The 26,071-nt window shown below is 37.0% G+C and overlaps 1 protein-coding gene across 1 annotated transcript in view; it reads left to right on the top strand.

Moving 5' to 3' along the window:
- The window catches only part of NXPH2 (neurexophilin 2), a 112,087-nt gene extending 93,378 nt beyond the window's left edge, over positions 1-18,709 (top strand). The window contains exon 2 of the mRNA XM_005573069.5: positions 16,190-18,709. Within this exon, the coding sequence (XP_005573126.1) occupies positions 16,190-16,933 (744 nt within the window). The 3' untranslated portion in view covers positions 16,934-18,709. The remainder of the gene's footprint in view (positions 1-16,189) is intronic.
- Positions 18,710-26,071: the final 7,362 nt, after the last annotated feature.

Raw genomic sequence — 26,071 nt, 5'->3', positions numbered from 1 at the left:
CTCCTTGGCAATTTAGTGGATGCTATGCTAATTGTCTTGTGTACACTGGAGGACACTCCTCCCAGTAGTCTTTCTCTTTCCTACCCTGTTAATGAGGGTAAGATACAGCCTTTATTTTCCAGAACCATTCTTGCATCTGACCACGCCCCTCCACCAAACCCAACCACCCTCCTCCTCTGGGGCCAGGAGTCTGGGATTATATTTGAGTCTCCAAGGTCTAGAGCAACTAGGACCCCATCAGGAATGGTGTGCAGCTTCTCAGTTTGTTCCTTCTTCAAGCATGGCTCTTCTCTTCAGGTTCCCTAAAAAAATCAGTCAATTAAACCTCATGGCTTTGATCCCCAATAATTTAGAAATATCATATGGTCATTTGGGCACATGCAAAGAATAATTTTCCAATTCATAAAACCTCCAGAGAAATTTCAGGGAGAAATGGCAATGCACAAAATCCCAGGGGAAAATTTAACCAAGTCATAAAATTAGTATTGAAATGGCATTGGAGCTTAGTGGGGAGACTTACACATTTTCAGAAACATATTCCTTAAACATGTGCGCTTTATTGTCCAAGGCATTGGAAACACAACAGAGAATAAGAAAATGTCCCTATCTGTAAGGAGTTCAGCCTAGTGAAAGGACACAAACCAGTTCAGGTGCTACTATAGGAGTATAAAGGTGGTTTGGGTGGGGTGGGCGGTGGTGACCTATTCTATCAGGTTGTTAAGAGACACTTTATATATGAAATGCTGCCATGAACTGTTTTGAAGCTGATACAACTGCAATGATCATCTGTAACTTCTGATTTCAAGTTTCATTTTGGTCATAAAATCCTTATTGCTCTCATTCATGAAGCTTTCACTAATAGCTATTACACATCGGAACTCATCTATAATGCATTAATAAATGATACTGGTATCTTTTGTATATAATGGAATTCTACAGAAGTTTACTTTCGTGGAGAAGGGGTCCCACTGCTCTGAGTATGTCACCACTGCTCTAGGTAACAGGGAGCTAAGTAAAGACTTTAAAAAGATGCCTCAGCCTGCATGATGGCTCATGCCTATGATCATAACACTTTGGGAGGCAGAGGCAGGCAGATTGCCTGACCAGCCTGGGCAATACGGTGAAACCCTGTCTCTAATCAAAAATACAAAAAATTAGTCAGGCGTGGTGGCATGCTCCTGTAATCCCAGCTATTCGGGAGGCTAAGACAGGAGAATGCCTTCAACCCGGGAGGTGGAAGTTGCAGTGACCTGAGATCATGCCATTGCATTCCTGCCTAGGCAACAGAGCAAGACTCCGTTTCCAAAAACAAAAAACAAAAAAGATGTCTCACCGCTAAATTTGCATTTCAGAAAATTTACTGGGCCAAATTCCTAATGGGTGAAGATTAACATGAAATGACGGCAAGAGAGAGACTGTGCCTCTTCCTGTAGTCTGGACCATCTCCTAATTCCAGGACAGTCCTGTTGAACCTTTTCCAGGACTTCTGAGACAGGTATGGGAAGAGGTTGCTGGTGGGAGAGAAGGGAAAGAAGACCACCAGGAGATCGCCAGAGAAATAGAAAACACTTTGTTTTTCATCTCCTGAAATAATTCCAGACGCCAGGAAACACGCCCCTCATTTCCATTATATTTCCTGGTTGACTGCTTTATTGACTAAATTTTAATTAGGATTTAAAACATTTCCCAAAGTAGTCTAAGTGTAAGGAAATAAAAAAGTTGTGAGAGGTCCAGGAAGTTACACACTGCCAGTCAGATTTAGTTTTTCAATTTTTATTAGGTACTTATTGTGAATCAGACACCATTATAGGGTCTAGAGACATACGATGAGTAAGATCAAGTAGCAGTCATCAAGGAATATACAAGAGGAAAAACCAAGTCAAAAAACAAAAATGATAATAATAAACAATGTGATAAGCATGGTGACCTATACGTTGATGGTTTACTCTGGGAGCAGCATGGAGAGACACTGGGCCCTGAGTCCAAACCTGTGATTAAGTCACCATTGAGTAACACTATATAGATTGTCCCCAGCTTACTATGGTTCAACTTAGGATTTTTTTTCAACTTTATAGTGGTGTGAAAGCAATAAGCATTTAGTAGAACATCAATAAATTACATAAGATATTCAACACTTTATTATAAAATAGGCTTTGTGTGAGATGACTTTGCCCAGCTGTAGTTGCCCAACTAAAGTAAGTGTTCTGAGCACATTTAAGGTAGATTAGGCTAAGCTATGACGATTAGTAGGTTAGGCATATTAAATGCATTTTCAATTTATGATATTTTCAACTTAAATTGAGTTTATGGGGACATAACCCCATGGTAAGTCAAGGAGAATCTATAAGTAGGTTCTGTGGAGGATACAAGAAAGCAAGAGGCATAATCGAGTTATGAAAATAAGATATTTACACATGAGCATATCTATTAAAATCAAACAGGCTCTCCAGAGACACAGAACCAGTAAGATAGAGAGGTAGATATCTCAGGAGCTGTATTTCAAGGAATTGGCTCACATGATTACAGGAACTGGCAAGTTCAAAATCCATAGGCAGATCAGCAAGCTGGGAATTCTTGGGCAGGAGTTTATGCTGCCATCTTGAGGCACAATTTCATCTTTTTCAAGGAAACCTTAGTTTTGCTTTTAAGGCATTCTAACTGATTGGATAAGGCCAACCTCAATAATCAAGAATAACCTTTTTAACTTAAAATCAACTGATTGATCTGGAGAAGACACCAAAGATGTGGCTGGGCAACTTTTGCCAAAGACACGTGGATGCAATCTGTCATCTCAGCAGAAACCAGGAATAGAGATGTAGGTATCCAGTAAAGATGTGTGGCGGCCCCTCTTGTTGATGGGTTGAACTCCCATGAATTTCACCGGAGACTGAAAATGTTTTGAGAATGTTATACTGCCAGTAATATTGCCAGCCTGGACTGAGGGGGACAGAGAAGGGAAGAAATGAAGGAAGCATGACTCTGAGGGCAGAGCCATGGATGTAAAGGGAACTCTTGGGCTAAGACGGCAGGGCAGCCACCCCAGCAGGTCCAGAGGACAATGAGTTTGCTCCTGCCCTGAACAGTCCCAGTTTCTTCTGATCTGGACTTGGATGGCAAATGCTGAAACAGAAAAGTGTCATCCAGGATTTCGGGAGGAGGTCTGGATAAAATTGACCCTGATTTGGACTTAGATTTTACTTGTAGTGACTGCAAGATCTTTTTTCCAGAGTGTTTGAACTATTATGCAACTAAATACAGTATATTGTCCTTAAAAATAATTAAAGATTATATATAAAATATAGATCATTTATATTACACAGATAGAAAATATGAATTAAATATTGAAATGTTAACAGTTATCAGACTTTAATTTTTCTGTTTTCTTAGTTTCATTTTCTAGAATAAACTTTTTACTTTATAATGAGAAAAATTGTTTTTTATTTATAAGGCAAATATATTAATCAGTTTTTTTTTCTTTTTTTGTCGTTTGACTTTTTGTTTTGTTTTGTTTGTTTTTGGTGTTGAGTCCATTAGAGTATTACTATAGAAAGCACAATGGCCTCATACAAAAACCGGATTCCTAAATTTATTGCTACCTCTCAATACTTGGACCTTGGACAAGCCACTTAACCTCTCTAAGGCTATTTCCTGCCCTACATACCTCACAAAGTACGTGTAAGAATCAAATGAGGTTATTTGTAAAGTCTCTGTAATTCTCATTAGAAATGTCAGGAATGATTACTGCAAAAATACTTTTAACACAATTATCAGTTTCAAATGCACAAGTAATAGACCTTTATATTTTTAGTAGATAAATATTTTATAGTTTGTAAACTGTCACTGAACTTAAAAAACATATTTATATTGGATCATAATGAAGTACAATATTTACATAGGATCTTGTAAAAAATCTCCAATACACTGTGAGTATTTACATTTAAGTGAAATACTGTACTATGTATCTAAGACAGTTGGAAAATTTATTTCAAATTAACAAATGTCATGCTTGGTGAAAGAATGTAACCAATAAATAAATGCTAATGTCCTAAATAAACACAACAACAACAAAAAGTGGACTGATTGTAGATACAAATCATATGTACAAAATCCCTTCATGGTAACACCTAGATTAGTGTTTGGTTAACTGAATACTATAGCCTAGCCAAGTGGACGCATAAAATTCACCATCACAGTGAGTAAGTATGTGCTAATTGCCAAATTAATGGTACCTGAAGACTGAAATATGAAATGGATTTGATAGTAAAATACAAAGCATACACAAAGTCATTTTTCCAAACCTACACCCGCCTGTGTCTTCTTCCTCCCCTGTATATGTCTCCTCATCCCTCACTGAAACTCTGCCTAAACTGGCATGGAAATAGAATAATCTGGCATTACTACTCCTCATTTGACTGTTCTTCCCTCCATTGCAACTTCCCTTTTTAAATGCCAACTTTTAGCAGTCAAGACACAGATTCATGATATCTCTCCCAGGCCATTCTATTTCAGAAGTATTTATGTGTTCCCATGTCTCTCATTGAAAACTTGAATGACGAATGTGGACGGTGCCACTTGCCATGCTGAGTCACTTACTCCTTACCAACAAAAGGAATGTTTCAATCTACTAGATTATCAAAATCTAGTTTGACTTTGCAAAACTTGTATTGAGACTGTGATCTGACCCTTTTCAACTCAGGACACACGGCCGTATCATATTTAGCAGCCCCTTCCAACAAAGCATCTTTAAAATTTGTTTCCAGCCCATTCATAATTTGTTAAAGAGCTCTTTTAATTCAGCTTTCTAATACAAAATAAAACCTAAGTTTTCTTTGACACTATCCTCCTAAATGTTTACAGAGAACTATGGTATGTGCATGCACACATGATATTTCTGTGTGTCTAGTGTGTGTATGCACGTGTGCCTGTGTGTATGTGTGTACTGAATTTTTTTGCAGAGGCTTGTGTCACTGATTTTTCAGATTACTGTCATCAAGATAAAATAAGAATTGCCATATTTAACCTTAGCAATAAAACTACTGCCAAGCATTGCAATCTAGTTTTTTGGCTCTTACTGCTAAGATTTCTGTCTTCACATTTATGTTTCCTGTTAGTTCCTGTATCAATTTAGAAAAATGTAAAGGGTAGCTATTAAAAGATATCTGGAAGGTAAAATGAATTTGCCACTCTCAGCAAAAAGGATGTCCAGTGTTTAGCTTTCCTCTCCTAAGCAATCATTTGTTTTTCAACTTACAAAATGAATTTTGGAACAATGCCACATTATGCCACAAAATATTAATAGGTACAATTAGTACATTGATATATGTTTGATTCTATCATTTTTCATTCCTTTTTTTGTCATTCTTCTTTTAATCTACTGTGACAGTTCTGTAATAGAGCACCAGAAATATGACTCTAGGGCAAGCCATACTACTAATCATCAATATAGCATTGTATGCTGTCCAGCAGATGCATGTTCCTGTTTTGTCAGCAGGGATGACATTCTGCAAAATTTCTACCCAGAGAAATGCTTTCCAAGATTTGCTTACAAGCAATAAATTTAATGGTATGCTTAATTTGATCATTAATTATATATTTTCTTTGTTATATTCAAATGGGATGCCCATGAAATTGATCATGCAGGGTTTTGGGTTTTTTTCTGTTGTTGTTCTTTTTTCTGTTGAGCAGCTTGTCATTTAGTTTAGCTGCAGGATATAGAACAGTACTGTCAAAGCAATCTAACTATATAAGCTATATGTAAGCAACCCAAATGAGGCTTTGAACCACCTTTTATTATTCATTCTATAATTCTTCAACTGTAAAGGGATCTGTAAGCCACCTCTAGATTGTATAACAGCAGTCACTTTGGGGTTCTTGGCTTAAACTAGTAACCCCAGTGAAATCATTAATGACCACCAATATAGATCCCATCGTTAACAACACCATGAACAAATCCATTCAGAAAACCACTTATTCTTCCAAACTTGCACTTAGCAATGGTCATCATTCTGAAACAACAATAATAAATACTTACAGGGTATCCAAGACCGATAAGCCAGCTGCCTTTAAAAAATATTTGTACAGATCTGTATGAAATTTTCTCTAGTAGCATATGCCAGTCCTATTATCAAGGAGAAGCCAACTCTCTCTCCCAGCTTGTTGCAAATCCACACATTTGGAGTATTCAGCTCATTCAACTTAGTTCTGGAAAGTCAAAATTTTCTTCTTTTATAAGTAGAGGAGTACATATTTTTGGTGCACTATAAGATAGTTACAACATTCCTTCTTAGTGGTAGGAGATCTATGCAATCTATGCATTGTGTATTATATATGTTATAGCAAGTGCTTAATATTATATATGTTATAGCAAGTAAAGATATAAATATTTTATATTGAGTAAAAACACAGAAATCTGAAAACAATCTCTTAAAGTATGGATGCCTCTTCAATTTTATGATTATGGGGGGAAATTAGGTTGTTTTGCTTTGCCTTTCATTTAGAGCAATCAATTATCCCTGTGAAAACCATGGATGTTACCTACATTTATTGTCTGTTAGCATATTTTTAACACACCTATAAAAATAAAGACAACTCTGTATTGTTTCGGAGTATTCTTTTTAATCCAGAGCATAGTTACCTAATTATCAAGTAACATTAATATATATTATATTGATTATATAAAAGAGGGTTATAGCATAATCATGACAAACGGCTGACTGTCCCAGAACCCAAGACCGCACCTTATGCGTTTTCAAAAGATCTTTGAAGGTCAAAGGGTGAAAGGCCAGGCCTCCTGAGGTCATCACTTCCAAGCACTGGAGCTGGTAGCTGCAAGTCAGGAATTCAGCATAGCCTGAACATCGGAGCCTGTTTATGCTCATGAAAATAGTCACCAAGTTAACCTTTCACTAGGAAAAATTATAAGTATTGTCTTACAATGTTATCACACTCTCATTAGTAATTATGAACAAATCAATACACAATTCGGAACCAGAGATAAAGGCGTATAAATTCCAAGATCGACTGGTTTTCTTGTCACAAATTCATTCTTTATCAACTATCAACCAGTAAGTCCTGGATTTCATTTCACTCATCCAAATAAAGATATTAATTGCTTAATTCTGTTCACTCCCTGTCCTGTTGCTTACCCTGTTCCCTTAATTAGGATTAGCATTTCCACCTTCTGATATACTGAGATGTATATATATATAAAGAGAGAGAGAACAAGAGATGGGACCTTATGAGAACTATGACTAGGTGAATTACTTCACCCCCTTGCTGTCTGCAAATTGTCTGAAGACAGGACCTATGTCTGTCCTGCTCAGTAGTGTACTCTCAGTGCCTACACCACAATGTGGGCTCCTGAAATATGTTTGAAAAGTGTGTGTCAAATAAGTGTTTAAAAAAATGAACGCATGCGTTTGTGAACCTGGTCAAGGGTCTCCTCACTTCTCTGTGGTGCAGTATTCACCTCCTTACATGTATTCCTGCCTGTAGACCAGCCTCACGCTAATTCACTTTCCACTTTGCAGCCTCCTTCACCTCTTTGAAATGCAACCCTGTCTTGTGCTTTTCACCATTTTACTACTAAGAAAACCAAGCTCAGAGAGGAAATGTGGCTTGCACAGCGTGCTGGGATGATTAAGTTACAGCACCCATTATCCATTTTTATGCTCCTGACCCCAAGTCCTTCTAATAAATCAAAGCACTACTGTTCCTGTCTCTTGCTCTTCCCTGCTTGTCCTGATTGACTTCATTGCCCCTCCTTTTCTCATTCATTTCTTTGCTCTTGGGACAATTTTTCTGATTGGGTAAATTCAGCCACTGGGGGGCGCAGTGATAGATTTTTTTTCTGCAATGCACTGATTCGATCGGGACACTCCACTTTTTCTTCTCAGTCCAGTGACTTGCCAGTACAATGGTAGAATACAATAGCATTCCTGTGATTGCAGGCATAGGCAAATTCAGTGAAGCAATAAACTTAATCCTGCAAAAATAAAATAGCATTTTTGTGGAAATATTTCTAAACTGATCGATGCTTTCCATTTTCTTAAATAGGTTGTGTTAACGTCAACCTAGTCTCTTCTTGCTGAGTCAGAAAGGGCATATATTCAGGCCTCTGCCCAGCACGGTGGCTCACGCCTATAATCCCAGCACTTTGGGAAGCCAAGGCGGGTGGATCAGGCCTGAGGTTGGGAGTTCAAGGCCAGCCTGAACAACATGGAGAAACCTCATCTCTAGTAAAAATACAAAATTAGCCAGGCGTGGTGGCAAATGTCTGTAATCCCAGCTACTCGGGAGGCTGAGACAGGAGAATCGCTTGAACCCAGGAGGCAGAGGTTGCGGTTAGCCGAGATCGCACCACTGCACTCCAGCTTGGGCGACAGAGCAAAACTCCGTCTCAAAAAATAAAATAAAATAAAAAATTCAGGCCTCTCCTACTCCCCCAGTGCCACGTAAGTGAAGAGTCAATATGTGCTAATAGACGTGTCGTTTAGACTTGTTAAACACTGGCCTACGACAGCAAAGGTGGTGGCAATATCTCTTCCCTTGGTGTCTCTGTAAGTAATAAAAGTACCACCTATTTGGACTGTTCTAATAAAGGCATGATTTATATTAAATGAAATTTGAACCCCAGAAGCTCAAAGTTTTAAATGCTTTTTGTTTAGTTTTCATTATTCACTGAGTGTAGAGAAATCTTTTCCCCTTGCGGTTCAGGATTCAGCCCAACATATAGCTCCAGAGAAGAAGCAGAGCTATCATGATGATGAACCTGTAGGAAAGGGTTATCCTACAAACGTGGAAAATATCTGACTGTCATAAAACCCAGAGGAAACCAAGTAGTGTTTGTGTCCCTGCACCACCCAGAGCACTAAATATAGAATCATCCTTAGTGATGGTTTCTTTCGTTAGCTCCCTTCCCTTTGGTAAACAAGTTGACTTACAAAGAAAGCCACACCTAAAGATTGATCCTTTCTCACTGAATGTGTAGAATAAAGTAAAATGGGCAGGTTCCTAAACTGAGAAGGGATATTTGATTCTAATCTAGTCAGCAAGTAATTCTAATTCTACATAAGATAGTCATAGAATAAGCTCTTTTTTATAGAGCTATCAATTATCAAAGCAATTTTTAAGGCATTAATATTAAATAAAAATAAAATAGTGATATGAATAATAGTGATGACAGACACATTAATAGCATGTAAAATTACTAGAATAATTTAGAAATAGTCTGTAAATTCCTAAACAACTCTGAGGTTATTTTAGATAATTCAGTGATACTGTAAAGAGTTCTAAATTGACATATTGTAGCTTCTGACTTAAAAAAAAAAAAAAAATCCTAAAGCAAGTGCCACTGAATTAAAGGTAATTTCAACTAAAGTTATGATAACAATAATCTGCAACACTTATGAGAATTCTGAAAGCAAAACCTTAAAAAAATACATTGCTCTACCTCAGCCAGATCAAGATCAACATTACAGTGACATGTCACAGTGACAAGTTGCTTAGCATGTACCCTTGAGAGGGAGTAATGAAAGCGGCACTTTACCTCTGTGTGTTTCCTCCTCAAAACCCCTATCCCTAGTGTAATCATGAAAAAAATATAGAATAAAGTCAAACTGAAGGCTATTCTACAAAATATCTGCCAAGTACTTCAGAAAACATTTAAGTTCATCCAAAACAAGGAAAGTCTGAGAAACTTGTAACCAAGACAAGTTGAGAATCTTTGTAACCTAAGAATTGGTGATGACCAAATTTAATGTGGGATCCTGCACAGGATGCTGGAGCAAATAAAAGACATTAAAGAAAAGCTGAGGAGACCCAATTAAAGTATGAACTTTAGTTAGTGTCAATATTGGTTTAATAGCTGTGGCAAATATACTCTAGTATTAGATGCTAACGGTAGGGGATACTGAGTGCAGTATCTGGGTGCAGGGTCTATGGGAACTGTTTGTATTATGCAGCTTTTCTGTAAACTAAAATTATTCCAAAATAAAAATGTTTATTAAAAAATACATAGCGAATACAGTTTAAAAAGTCTCTTCTGATATAATGTTTGCAGAGGAAGATGCTTTTTAGTTTATAAATTATTTCCATAATTTGTGACAGTTCTCACATCTGATACTATAAAATTCATTGCAGCTTCTCTGCCTCTTGGGAAAAAAATGCATTTAATTATCAGTAAAATTCAACTTTAGCTTGTTATGATGAATGATTTGAACCTGTCAGCTTTTCCCTCCTAAAAACAAAAGAACCAAAATGAAATACAATCTTATTCCTCTACTCCCTTCCTTCCACCTGCTTCATTTAATTGATGAAGGCTTGTGCATGTATTAATCTTTTTGAGCTCTTCTGTAAGATGCAGAAAAAGCTAATATGATATCATTGTATCTAGCTAATGTGTGTGCTTTGTGAAATTGATACACCCTGCCAAGACATAAATTACTTAAGCTTTGATAAATGTGTTGAAATCAAGGAACGTTCAAACAGATAAAGCATAGCAATTTTTCTTTCTTCCCCTTTTTAAAACTCCGTTTTATGCTTGAGGTTAAATGTTTTTGCATTATTATTATAATATGATGGGGGAAAAGACAGCAGGGATACTGAAATTAGCAGGAAGAGCCCCAGCAAATACAAAAGTAACCAGGAATATACAGCTATCTGTTTTGTAGATAACACTTAACAATCTTGCCTTGGACAGAGTGGATTACCAACAGATTCAGAGCCACCTACAGTCTTCTCCCAGCATGTTGTATCACAGAAATTGTCTGTTCAGGAACGAGGACACCTACCAGACACTTTATATTCTCAGCTCCCTTTGCTGACTCATATAGTAGATTGGAATCAAAGATCTACAAACACATTTTGTTGGCAAAGAGAGCTCACCTGGGATTTGGATGTGACTCAGATGCCAGTAAGACTAGAAACAAGGAAACATTCGATTGATGTTCTGGGGTTGAGAGGGTGGATTTCTACTTGGTCATTAATTTATCACATGGCACTGAACAAGTTGCTCAATTAACCATCAATCAGTTTCCCTGGAGGCTTGAGAATTCATAGAAACCTTTGGAGACTCTTCTTGAGTAAGAGGCACGAGATTATCCATTGGACCATGGAAGAGCCATCAGTCATTGAATGCCTTTTGCCAAGGAATAGGCCCAGTAATTTCCATCCATTCTTTTAGTCCCTACAACCAGCAAAGGAGATATAGGTGAGAAAACTGAGGTTCAAATCATACACTTGAGCAAGGGGTGATGATGTCATTAGGCAATAAATCCTATGCTCTTTTCCATCATATCAGGTTGCTTCCCCATTGGGAATATATGGGTAAGCAGTGGGGAGGTGGGCAGGGTTGTGGCTCATCAGCCTCCAATCTTCTGATTAGGTCTTCATGTTGAGCATGTGGGCTGGGGACTTAGGTCATATAATCATCTAGGTAGACCTGGTGTAGAAAAGTGTGCCTGAGCTCTCAGCAGTGATGTTATAAAGTGGTGATTTATAACAAGAGGAAGGCTGAACAAGTTACACCAAGGCTGAAAGTTGGGTGGGGAGATAAAATTGTCAGCTTTTAAATGACATAGAGAAATATACTTGCCCTTTAAATTATATTCTTCTACCGGTAAATCACTGTCAGATAACTTTTTGAGATTTGGGTTTAGATTTGGAAGTCTGCACTTGTGAGAACTGTCCGTGCATTTTAAAGTAATAAGCAGAAGAGGTTGTACACAGTTTTTCCAACTTGGCTAATGTTGTTGTCAAAACAAGCTAGAAATATGATGCTCTAAGGAAAGCCAAATTTAAAAAAAAAATAAGTGCTTTATATAGATTTATATATATATATATATATATATATATATATATATATATATATATATATATGTACTTTTTATCTAAGGCACTGCCAGTGCATGCTGTCACTGGAAGAGAGAAACATTACATATCTTTGCCATTAGCTAATTTTTATTATTTTTTATTATATAGACTAATCTTAAAATCAAGGGCTCTTTGAGCAGGTTTGGACCTGAACAGTAGTGTGTTAGAATGATTTTTTTTTTAGAAATCTAATTTCATTTCAAATTCTCATATAGAGAACCTTTTCCAAAGAATAAAACAACTTTTGTAAAAGCAAATAATGACACTCAATTTATCTGTCTGATAAGCTTAGAATGTTTTCTACTTTCATTTTTTTTTAAGAGAGTCACATATATTTGGGTCAAGTCCTCTTACAACATAAACTGCTACCAGAAAAGTGTTCAGATCTTTGAAAATGTCTCAGTAATGGCTGATTGTTATTATTTTTACTATTATTATTACTATTACTATTATTATTATTATTATTGAGTAATCTCAGAACCATCACGATGGAAGTCCTAGAGATAAGAGAAGGATCTCTTAAGGTATCGGTGTCTGTCATATATTTGAAAGTGCACCAAGATCAGCTAAGACTACATGATTGCAAAACTTACTGGTTGTTGAATGATGGGCTCAATTCTTATTGGTTTTTCAGTAATGGGAAAGTGAGGAGAAAATTAGGCATAGCACTAAAACAAGAAAAATGAATCAGGCAGAAAAAATGTTTAGGGAAACACGTAACATAAAACAAACACTTTAAAGAAAAAGAGGGCACATTGCTATTGATAAAGGAGTATTTTTATACTTCTGGTTGAAAAAAAATTTTTTTGAATGAAAAATGTATTTTAGTTCTGCTGATAAAGTATCATGGTATTTGTAATAAAGTAATTGATATTATGATACATAAAGGTAAGAATCAAGACGTATTTTTAAAAGCAAGCTTAAAGGGGAAAATGTCAGAAGGGCTCTCTCCCATGAAATAGAAGAAGGAAGGTGAGAGTAAGGGAAGAAGCTCAGAAGCTGTACCAAATCAAGGAGTAGAGATTGGGAACTAAGGAGCACTTCTTGTAAGCCAGATGTTCCGCAAAGGGTAGATGTGTCTGTAAGCATTTACCAAGCATGGTGAATCTCATGAAATACTGGAAACAGGTGAAAAATAGGTAGTAGACTATGGGCAGCAAGAATCACGATCACAGAAGAGAAATTGGACCTTGATCAGCAAGAGCTTCTTATCTGCCTATGCATCCTTGGCCCTCTTTCTGGAGAGATGCTGAGACAGGTCGCTTGGACCAGGCTGTCTCCATTCTCAGGAAACTCAAGTTGGAAGCAGAGTCTGGGTGTTGAGCTCCATGGACTATTACCAAATGATTGGAATGAAGTTTGTGCACATCATGAGTAAGAGTGTTCAAGGGACTGGACGTGATGGTTCACTCCTGTAATCCCAACACTTTTGAGAGGCCAAGGTAGGAGGATCACTTGAGGCTGGAATTCAAGACCAGCCTGGGCAACATAGCAAGACCTCATCTGTATAAAAATAAAAAATTAAGCCGAGCAGTGGTTCACGCCTGTAATCCTGACACTTTGGGAGGCCGAGGCAGGCAGATCATTTGAGGCCAGGAGTTTGAGACCAGCCTGGCCAACATGGTGAGACCCTGTCTCCACTAAAAACACAAAAACTAGTCAGGCATGTTGGCGCATGCCTGTAATCCCAGCTACTCGGCAGGCTGATGTGCAAGAATTTCTTAAACCCGGGAGGTGGAGATTGTAATAAGCTGAGATTGCACCCCTCCACCGCAGCCTGGGTGATAGAGCAAGACTGTCTAATATATATATATATGTTTGTGTGTGTGTGTGTGTGTGTGTGTGTGTGCCAGGGATGGTGGTGTGCACCTGTATTCCTAGCTATTCTGGAGGCTGAGGGGGGAGAATCATTTGAGCCCAGGAGTTTGAGTTTGCAGTGAGCTATGATTATGCCTCCAGCCTGGGTGACAAAGTGATATCCTGTCTCTAAAAATAAATAAATAAATAGTATTCAAGGAACTGGAAGTCATTATGTTAAGTGAAATGAGACAAACACATATTCTCACCCATCTGTAAGAGCTAAAAACTTGATCTCATAGAAATAGAGGATTTTGATAGTACCAGAGGTTGGGAAGCATTTGAGGGTGGGGTGGGCGAAATGAAGAGAGATTGATGGATGAGTACAAACATAGTTAGATAGAAGAAATAAGTTCTAGTCCAGGCACGGTGGCTCATACCTGTAATCCCAACATTTAGGAAGGACGAGGCAGGAGGATCACTTGAGGCCAGCAGCTTGAGACCACCTGGGCATCAAACTGAGACCTCATCTCTACTAAAAAAAAATTAATCCCATTTTTTAAAATAAAATAAAACAAGTTCTCATGTTCGACAGCAGTGTAGGGTGACTATACTATAGTTAACAACAACATGTTGTATATTTTAAAGTAGCTTGAAGGACTTGAAATGTTCCCAATACATACTAGTGATACTTGAGATGATGTATACCCTAAATACTCTAACTTAATCATTACACATTTTATGCATGTATCAAATACTCACATGTACCCCCATAAATATGTAAAATATTGTATACCAATAAAAGAGAAAAAAGTGTGCAAAATCAGAAAACTGTAGTTACAGTATCAGAAATACTTTCAGCCAGAAATCCAGAGTAATGATTCCTCTTTCCCTGGGGAATCTGACAGCCTTTCAACACCAGGAGAGAGAAAGGAGTATCAATTCAGGGTGTATAAGCCCCTAAGAAGAGGCCATATGGATTTAGGTTCTCAAAATGTAAGAATATGCATCATACCAACTTGTTCTGAATTTTTTTAAACTCCAGAAATGAGGAAGAAAAGCTTCCAGGAAATTAACCAAAGGGAGAAGTATATGTTGTAGCACCCTCCCATCCTTACCAAAGTAAAAAATAATTTTCAAGAAACCTAGCTATACCTTTTGAGTCCTTGGATTCCTAAAGTGATTTGGGGACTAGACATAGGTGAAAATACTTTTCACAAAGCCCTGTTAGGATTTAAGCTTCTAAACTTTTATGAACATGCAATAGATAACCTTATGTTATCAAACTATGCCATCTAGTCAAATGCTGTATTTATAATCAGGCTGTGTCTTTCATTTATTTTCAAAATTGGACTGAAAGCAGTAATTTTGGGAATAATCTGAAACCATTTTTACCAAGTGCTTTGCCAAGTTTGAAAGGGCTAGAGAAAGGACATAAACACAGCCTCATTTCTTTCCTCACCCATTTCATCATGCTGACAGTTTTCCGGAGAATCATTACAAGAGTAGTTTGTGCCGTTAGAGATAAGAGGCTGTGTTTCCACTAGAAACCTCTATTTTCCAGACTTTTTATAAATCACCCATAAATATTCACTCCATGCAACAGCATCATATATAATGATTCTGTCCCTTAAAATCCGTATCTACTTAACTAAATTATTTTTAGTAAACATGGGGACTCTTGTACTATAAAAAGAAGAAAAAGAAAAATCAAATGCAAATAAAGTCTTATGTTTCAGTGGCTATTATTTGAACCAAAATACTGAGAAACCCATAAAACATATGCACATGACATTTTCTTAGCAATTATTTTAGGATATAATTCAGTTGTAATAAAATTTATTAAATCCTATACAACCTATTAATTCAAAATATACCTCTCTACATTACTTTCTGTTTCTATAAAGGCAACTAAATTTTTACTTATATTTTTTCAACTAAAAATTTTGTAGAACTTTCTAATCCTCATCACATGCCTTTTTTTGTTACAGAGTTTGAGACGGAATTATATAAAGAGCTATGAAATTACATGTTATAAGCCTTTGAACATAATAATCACCTTAATATTTCCAAATATACTTAAAAGACTTATCAATATCATTGACAGTTTTTAGCTCCTTGGTAGATACCTTCAGCATTCTATTTTTGTCTTCTACCTGAAAGAAAAGAGTTGACAATTTAATGATTATATCAAACGAGAAGTCAAAATATACTCTTCCCCCAAACTGGAAAATTAGCATTGTGAAGATCAGGAAACAGAGACTAAAACCACATCAACCCATTAAAATGAAATACTTTGTTCTTAACATCACCTTTTTTAATTTTCATATTCACGGTTTTCCATTGCTTGAATTAAATGCTCATCTTGTTACACTGTTGAGCCCAGCTGTGTGTGTGTGAAATGCTGTCGAATAAGAATCTAAATAATATTGAAAGAATTTCCCTTGCGGTTTGATTTCAGTTTGAGTGCGCAGTCACGGTATTAACCTAAAGTTTATTTCTCTTTCTTCTTTTCGAACAGCTATTTTGTGACAGTAAGGAAGTGGTACATGCCACGGAGGGGCTGGATTGGGAAGACAAAGATGCTCCAGGGACCTTGGTCGGCAACGTGGTGCACTCAAGGATCATCAGTCCCCTGCGCCTGTTTGTTAAACAGTCTCCGGTGCCCAAGCCCGGCCCCATGGCGTATGCAGACAGCATGGAAAACTTTTGGGATTGGCTGGCCAACATCACGGAGGTTCAGGAGCCATTGGCAAGAACTAAACGGAGGCCAATAGTGAAAACAGGAAAATTTAAGAAAATGTTTGGATGGGGTGACTTTCATTCCAACATTAAAACTGTCAAACTCAATCTCCTCATCACAGGGAAAATTGTTGACCATGGAAATGGAACCTTCAGTGTGTATTTCCGACATAATTCAACAGGCCTGGGCAATGTTTCAGTGAGCTTGGTACCACCCTCCAAGGTGGTGGAATTTGAAGTTTCCCCCCAGTCTACCTTGGAGACCAAGGAATCTAAATCTTTCAATTGTCGCATTGAGTATGAAAAAACAGATCGGGCGAAAAAGACCGCCCTGTGCAACTTTGACCCATCCAAGATCTGCTACCAGGAGCAGACTCAGAGCCATGTGTCTTGGTTGTGCTCCAAGCCCTTCAAGGTCATTTGCATTTACATTGCCTTTTACAGTGTTGATTATAAACTCGTGCAAAAGGTGTGCCCTGACTACAATTACCATAGTGAGACCCCATACTTATCTTCCGGCTGACCTTCCTGTTGTGGTAGAAATGAGGGATATGTGTGTGTATATATATATATTTGATTAGAATGACCAAGAAACAAGCCCAGCTCTTTATGGTAAAGGATCCCTTTTGTTTATGGCGGTGAACAAATAGTTCCCTATCAGGTTTTCAAATTTAAAAAAAGAAAAAGAGAAATCTTTAAATGTGAGATTTGTTTGTTTCTATCATAGGTACCTTTATCTAAAAAGTTAAATTGTTTATGAAACCATCACTTTCATGCAAGATGACTAAGTTCTAGAAATCTTATTGTTTCTCTGAAAGAAACATCAATGATAGCAATATGTGACAAGAAGGAACAAAATTATGCATGTGATAAACATTGCTCTTGAAATGAGCCTGCCTTTGAAATATGTTTTGGAAGGTTACCGCAGAAATAGCAGATGCAGTAAAGGAAAAGATTGTATTTGATAAATGAATTGTGTTTTTGACATTGGAACTTTTTTTTATATTTCTATCTTTTCCCCATCCATCTGTGCTGTTATTGATATGAAAGAAAAAAGGGTAAAATTTGTTCCAAAACTCGTGTGTGAAGTTACAGTGCCACAGTGGAACCAAGTTCCTTATCATCTGAGCTAGAGTTGCGTGGAATGTGATTTAAGCACATAGCCCTGTGTTGGTCACCATTCTTATGATTCCCTTCTGAGTTTGAATACTGATGTAATGGGAAAGCAAATCTGAGAATAAGTTTGTTCAACAACAACAAAACTCATGATGCTTTTAGACTCTTCTGATAAATTCAAATGCTGTGGGATTAATCAAAAAATGACAAAATGTGTATGCATCCTATAGCTTAGAGCTTTATTCAATTCATTCGGTAGTGTGATTCTTTACACATGTGTAGAACAACTCTGAAGTTGAGAGAAAGTGCTTGTTTCCTAGACTAGAATAGAAAACAAAAGTGGGAAGTGGAGGGAGGAAATTTCAGGATTATGGATTCATTATTTCTAGCCTCCCAGATTAAGTTCTCCTTGCATTTAGTTAATATTTGAATAAAAGATCAAACTCTATGTGGAAATAGAGAGTTATATTTAAACATTTCTAATTATTAAGTACTGACAAGCAAGATACATGGCTTACCAGACTTTTGAAATGACTTCCAAATTAATGTCACTTCATAGTCAGTGCCCTTCTCATCTTCCCTGTGGGGGTGAATAGCAATGCTACATGGTAGAACTGGATGATTATTAAATTATAACAGAAAGAGGTGTCTAGTTGATCAGGAAAAAGGCTTCTAGAACTCAGGACGCTCATGGAATTGTCAGTCATTTTACAATAGATGTTAACTTCTTTCTCCCTTCTTATTGTAAAATATTAATTAAAGTAAAACATTAAATTGAGGACTAAAGGAAGATAAGTCCTAAACAACAAGAAGCAGTCTTACCACACTGTTCAAAAAACCAAGAGCTCTGTTCTCTATTTTATATCTTCATTTCTTTCCTTTTACTGGTAATATCTGCAGTGTTCAATTTTTGTCTTTTGTAAAAATTGTACTAGGCTTAGCGTGTGGTAATGCAGGCTTGAAGTTCTTGCTCTGAGTTCACCACGTGTTTTTGTAATTTTGTGGTTGGTGAGTAATATTTTGAGACATCTTTTTATTTTCACCTAGAAACAAGAGTAAAATATTATTTATTGTAAAATATGTGGGAATCATATATGTATATATATACTTAGAATTTTCTGTGTATAGAGAAAGTATGCGTACACATTTCTATGTAAATAAAAAGAATTTGCTAGATCTGTCACATGAATCCTGGGTGTTTTTTTTTAAAGACTCTGTTCTCCTTGTTTCTTTTCCTCACAAGGGCTTATTCTCTCTCTCTCTCTCTCTCTCTCTCTCTCTCTCTCTGTGTGTGTGTGTGTGTGTGTGTGTGTGTGTGTGTGTGTGTGTGTGTGATACCAATTGAACATGAAGGTTTCCCTTAGATACATATTAAATAGGCAGCTTGGCTGTGGAGATTTTAAAGCAGGGCGAAAGGATCACTTACATAAAACATTTTGTACATAGCATGGCATCTAGTAAGAAAGAACTCTCTACTTGTGAGCTGCCATTATGATTATTATTGTTTTGACATGAAATAACAAGGTTTAAAACTATTGGATGTTCAAAAGTTGAGAGATGTGAACATTATTTCTATGCTAGAAAAAAAAACCCCTATAAATCGATTTATACAGTTCTTAGATGTTAGCAAGGTTTGTAGAATTTTTTTAAAGTTTCCCATAAGCTTGTTTTTAAATTGGAGTAGAATATATGCCACATATATTTCTAAGTCAAAATTTCATTGCAAAGCATACCTAATTGTCAATAATGGTACTTGGCACAATATAAATCAGAGCCCACTTAAGCATGCAAATACACACATTTCTACAAAACTGTTTTGTGCCTTTTAGTACTGCTATTGAGGAAAAGGACATTCATGGAAGCTAATTTTGCCCTCGGTCACAAACTGTTTAAAAATTAAAGTGACAGAACTTTTAAATGTATAGACATATTAACATATAGAAGAGTAATATTTCAAAGACAATGCCACCTACACTACCTTCTTAATCCTCTTATTTGACAGACAAGAAAACGCAAGTCCCTATGAGGGTAATGATGTGCCCACTAGTAAATGGCAAACCCACCTGAAATGCATTTCTCCTGACTCCTAGTCCCAGGTTCTGTGTTACATAAGAAAGGTAAACTGAAGCAGGTATTCAAGACAACAAAAATAATTGCAATGAGTTTATAACAAGACAGGACCCAGTAGCCAAAACTGAACCTGAAAACAGTGGAAATAACCTCCCCCTAAAATATTTAGGATAATAATTTATCTATGATCACAAATCTTTTAGAAACTCAAACTACAGAAAAGTAAGTCAGGATAAATCCAAATTAAGTCAGGTTAAATCCTTATATCCAAAGATAAGAGTCCTGGAATACATTAGCAATATGACTGGCTAAGAATTAACAACAGTGGAAGACTACATTGGGCAGTTTTCATGTGATTATGGCACCTGAGAATTTATTTTCATAGGAATTGGTGTATTTTGGGGAATGCCTTGATTGCCTAAAGGTTTGATTCCACCTCATGAAGAATTTTAAATTAATTAACTGGCCCGTAAAATATAGAGGATGGAGTCGTGCATTCTTCCTTGCAGTGAAACCAAAGTTAACTCAATGTTGATTAATCAGAACTCTCAATGAATGACAATTTAATATTGCCAATTGCAAGAGACAAATCAGGGGGGAAAAAGTTCACATTATAGATTCTTTTTTCTTCAGAAAAGTCATTAGATGATACTCAAAGATCATTTCATCTTCACCCCAATCTCCTACCCTGTATTGTGAGGTCTGGAATCCTGGGAACATATCCCATTCTGTTTCATTGTTAAATTTCCCTTCTCTTCATTCAACTCAGCTGTCCCATAAATACAGACAGTCCCTGATATACAATGGTTCAACTTACAATTTTTTGACTTTATGATGGTGCAACAGCCATATGCATTCAGTAGAAACAGCATTTTGAGTACTCGTACAGCCATTCTGTTTTTCACTTTCAGTAAAGTATTCAATAAATTACATGAAATATTCACCACATTATTATAAAATAGGCTTTGAATTTGATTATTTTACCCAATTATAGACCGATGTAAGTGTCTAAGCACATTTAAGGTAGGCTAGGCTGAGCTATGATGATTGGTAGATTAAGTGTGTTAAACGCATTTTTAATTGAGGATTTTCAATGTACAAGGGGTTTATCAGGACACAACCCCGTGATAAGTTGAGGTGCATTTGTAGTACTTAATCTATTATCTAAAATAATGAGTTAACTGGGCCGGGCGCGGTGGCTCAAGCCTGTAATCCCAGCACTTTGGGAGGCCGAGACGGGCGGATCACGAGGTCAGGAGATCGAGACCATCCTGGCTAACACGGTGAAACCCCGTCTCTACTAAAAAAAAATACAAAAAACTAGCCGGCCGCGGTGGCGGGCGTCTGTAGTCCCAGCTACTCGGGAGGCTGAGGCCGGAGAATGGCGTGAACCCGGGAGGCGGAGCTTGCAGTGAGCTGAGATCGGGCCACTGCACTCCAGCCTGGGCAGCAGAGCGAGACTCCGTCTCCAAAAAAAAAAAAAATTAAAAAAAAAATAATGAGTTAACTCTTTTGTGTCCTCCACAGCACCTCTTAAAGTGTATGGTATGTAAATAGTATGTTAGTCAGGGTTCTCCAGAGAAATGAAACCAATATGGTATGTAGAAAAATGTACGAGAAGATGTATTATCCTCATACATGGAGAGAATTGGCCCACACTATTAGGAGGCTAAGAAGTTCAATCATATGCCCTCTGCAAGCTGGAGAACCGGGAAAGTTCATGGTTCAAGGTCAAAGGCCTGAGACTAGGAGTTCCAATGTGCAAGGGCAGGAGAATATGGATGTCCCAGCTCAGCAAGAGAATGAGAGCAAACTCACAGTTCCTTCACCTTTGTGTTCTATCCAAGCCCTCACTAGACAGGATGGTGCCTACTCATATTGCTGAGGGTGGATCTTCTTTACTCAGTCTACTGATTTAAATACTAATCTCTTCCAGAAACACCCGCACACCCCTAGAAATAATGTTTTACCAGCTATATGGGTATCCTTTCACCCAGTCAAGTTGACACTTAAAATTAACCATCACAAGTAGGTACTTGATCAATATCTGTTGATTTTTTTAAAAAAATCTCCCGTGAAATACATTGATTATTCAAGAGCCACTCTATCCATATCATAAGAGTTATCTTGCACCATTTCAAACATGAGCACCTTGCTTCAGCTGAACACAATACCCACAGAATGTTAGCTCTCAGAAGCACAGAAATTTAAAAGCCAGAAACAATTTTAGAAAACATTTAAAATAAGTTTTCTTTATCAGCTAAAGAAATGGAGTCCTGGCTAGGTTTAATAGCCTGGTTATACTTACTGTTTTTCCTGCCTGGGCAAAGCCATTCCTCATCTTCTTTATTCCTCCAAATCATTGATGTTCCGTATCTGGGATAGAAACTCCCAGCTGTCCACCAAAATCCGTTCTACTTCTCTATTGCAATGGAAAGGTCAACTGTGTGGCTAGCCCTGCATCTCATGTAGTGTGGTGTGGCCTTGTTGCTGAGCCACAGCTAGTGGAGTGTGAGAGGAAAGGGTGTGTGCACTTCTAGGAGTGGACTCACTCAGGAGTGTTCCCATGCTTCTCTGTGTTCTTTTCCCTTTGGCTGACTGCGATAAATGCCCTGAGGACACATTGATAGTGACAAAGTAATCCCCAGTTTGAATTCTTTTCTGATTATGGAAAAGGGTCACTCAACCAACCCCCAACCTACCCTGGACTGCTATATGAGAGATAAGCAAATACATTGTTCTTTAATCATTAAAATATTAGGATGAATGTGTTACTGCAGCTTGGAATGACCTAACTAATAAAAACATTGCACAAAATCTTCTCTATCTACATACTCTAGCACACTCTGATCTTTGTCTAATTGAATTGTGTGTTTGAGTCTATGCTAGGCATTGCAGTAATAATTTCATGTGCACAACTCTGAGTTTGCCCTATTACTTATACTTCTTTATGTGTTCCATCATCTAAAAAAATATAGGGTCTCCATATTTTATACTTTTTGAATGTTTCACAATGCCCAGATAAAGCTATTTTCTTAAAAAGTGTCATATATATGGCATTAAACTGCATTGAAACATATGTAGGGAAGTTGTTTACTTAAATACATGTGTTTTCCAAATGATCCATATAAAATAGAGGTGGAGAATTCTTAAGATAAGGAAACAAAAATTCAAGAATCATGCTAATTCTACTTCCTGTACTAAGCCAAGGAAGATGAGTATACATTTTTTTCTATCTTTCTTTTTGTTGGTAATACACTACATTAATTTCTAATTCAAAAGGTACCAAAATGGTATACAGAGGAAGACCTCCTTCCTGCTTCTTTTCCATAGCTACCTTGTGCCCTTCTCCAGAGACAAGCCAGAGTATACATTTCTTGTCTATCCTGGCAGAGATAAATTAGTATACTTTTTGTTCTCACTCATATGTGGGCATTAAAAAAAAAAAAAAAAAAAAAAAAAAAAAGGTGATCTCATGAAGGTAGAGATGCAGTTTGATAGTTATCTGAGGCTGGAAAGGGTATTGGGGGTGGTGAGAAAGGTTGGTTAATGGGCACATACAGTTACAGAGAAGGAATAAGTTTTAATTTTCTATAGCAGGATAGGGTGACTATACTTAACAACAGTGTATTATATGTTTCAGAATAGCTAGAAGAGAGGACTTGAAATGTTCCCAACACAAAGGAATTGTAAATACTTCAGGTGATACCCTAAATATTCTGATTTGATCATTATGTATTCTATCCGTGTAACAAAATATCACATGTACCCCATAAATATGTACAAAGATCAGATACATTTTTTTAAATTAGTAGGTTTTTAAAGTATTTTATTTTATTTATTTATTTTGAGATGAAGTCTCACTCTATCACTCAGACTGGAGTACAGTGGTGCAATCTCGGTTCACCGTAACTTCCTCTGGGTTCAAACAATTCTCCTGCCTCAGCCTCCTGAGTAGCTGGGATTACAGGTGTGGGTTTTTGAGATATTTTAAATTACTACGAATGTTTCCTTCCATTGCCTGGGATGCTCCATTTTGTGTGTATTCTGGCTAGTTGAAACATTGTGACGCACTAATTCGTTACTGTTTCCTTTATATAAATCTCTTTTAAATGTTAAATAAAAGAAAATTTTGATTTAAAAATACTACCTATAATCCCATTACTAATAAATTAAATATATTTGTTCTATGTTTTTCTTCTCAGTTTTATCCATATATGGATGTGTTTGTGTGTGTATATATGTGTGTGTGTGTATATATACACATATATGTAGTTCTGTGTGTGTGTGTATATATCTGTGTGTATGGAGTTTTTACGGAGTTGCAATCATGTACTATGTGGTAATGTAATTAATACACCATTATATCTGATATTTAAAACTTTTGACTGGAATAAAAAGACACTAGGAACACTTCCTGAGAAAACCATGTGGAAAATAGTGCACGGCTGGATATGAAGTCATGAATGCAATATCCCCAGGATTGTGTGAATAATAGGATGCCCTCTACCTTCTTTCTTGTTATCCACCCTAGGATAAAGAGAAGTCCAATATAATTATTCTAATCCCTGAAACATAATTTTGCAAAACTTCGGTGGGTCAAAACAGAAATTACAAACTGGGGGTAGTTGTTTATGCCTATAATCCCAGGACTTTGGGAGACCAAGGAAAAAGTATTGATTGAAGCTAAGAGTTCCAAACCAGCCTGAGCAACATAGTGAGCCCTCTACAAAAAAAAAAAAAAAAAAAAAAAAAAGTTAAAAAATTAGCTGGATGTGGTGGTGCACACCTGTAGTCCTAACTACTCAGGAGGCTGAGGTAGAAGGATCACTTGTACCCAGGAGTTCAAGACTGCCGTGAGCTGATTGCACCACTGCACCCCAGCCTGAGTGACAGGGCAAGACTCTTTCTCTAAGAAAATTTTATTACAAATCCATTTTAGGAAGATGAAGCTCAGATCCCACTCCCAATAGAATCTGGGAAGCCAACTCATTCTCAGAGCCCCTGTGACATCATTTTGGCAAATAGAAACTATCATTATCATAATCCCACTCCACTCGCTTTATGAAAGAGCCATGCAAATCACAGCATTAGAGAAGTGAAAGAACCTTTACAGAGAAAAGAAGCTAATAATTATTGATGCCTACTCTGGTCTGCCACCATCCTAGATAATTTACAAATAAGCACAGACTTTGGAGTTAATCCAATCTGGATTTATGTCTTGAATCTGCCATTTAATAGCGCTATGAATTTAGGCCAGTTACTCAACCTCTTTGAGTTTCAGTTTACTTACCTGCAAAATGGAGTTATAATAACTGTCTCACCGTGTTGTTTATATTACACAGATTATGAGCAGTAAAGGAATATAAGAACTTTAAAGTACAATACTCCAGTATTTTTTTTTTTTTGCTACCAATTACTTTTATATTGTATAGATATACCAAGGTCAGTGTAAATAATTAGATGTCATTATTTTTATTCAAAATCTCTCCCTCCAAAATTACTTGATATATCATTACAAATATCTTCATTACTAGGCTGAAATCCATATTTGCAGGTAGACTTCGCACTTGTCTTCAGAGAGATGTCTACTTTCTATCCATATTTAAAAGAAATTGAAAATTTAGACCTAGTGTATTGCATATAGAAAATCAAAGTTTTTTTTTTTAAAAAAAGGGACTTCATATTACAAATTCTGGATTTCTTTTAAGTAGAAAATAAATATTGCACTAAACAAAAAAGGAAAGCAAGAAACTCCAATTTTACTTAGTAGATGCTGCTTAACAAAGCAGCGATCATCAAAGGAAAATGTAGAGTGAAAAAGAGGTCTGGACATGGCAGGCACCTGGTCTACACTCTTGCTCTTTACTTTTAATTCTCCATCAGCATAATCCATGTTACAATGTAGGGTCCCAGCAACTACTTTGTACAGTGTGGCCTTGCCCATTGTGCCCTGTCTGTAGCACTGGCAATGAGCAGCTCACCCACACTGGGCCAGTCAGAAGCCTTCTCTGTGAATTTAGAGTGAAGACCAGCAGACGGTTCATCTTGGAACATCACACTTAGGAGATGTTGGACATTATGTTTTCCAAAATGTAGGTAAGAGAAGCAAGTGAAACTGTCCTGCAAAAAGAGAAAAATGGAAGCAGTCAGAAAAGAGCAAAGAGGAGAAAAGGCAAGTCTGGAAAGTACTCCAGTCTCTCATTCCGGTTCACTCCTGAAGGCTGGCTGCAATTTCTGCCTTTGGGTGCAGCGAGGGAGTTCTGTTTATCATTGTAATAAGCTTTCCTTAATAATATTTTTTTCTATAGATAGCTGTATTAGTCAGAGTCCTAACAGAAAACAAAGGTCACTCAAAAGGTCTAACACTCTTGTGGGAGAAGTATACATCCCTACTTGTTTGACTTTGGGTTTGACCGTGTTGCATGCTTTGGCCACTTGAATGTCAGTAAACTTGACATTTTCCATATCCAGG

Source organism: Macaca fascicularis, chromosome 12, assembly GCF_037993035.2.
Source record: "Macaca fascicularis isolate 582-1 chromosome 12, T2T-MFA8v1.1".
Taxonomy (NCBI): domain Eukaryota; kingdom Metazoa; phylum Chordata; class Mammalia; order Primates; family Cercopithecidae; genus Macaca; species Macaca fascicularis.
This window is presented reverse-complemented; position numbering and strand designations above follow the sequence as displayed.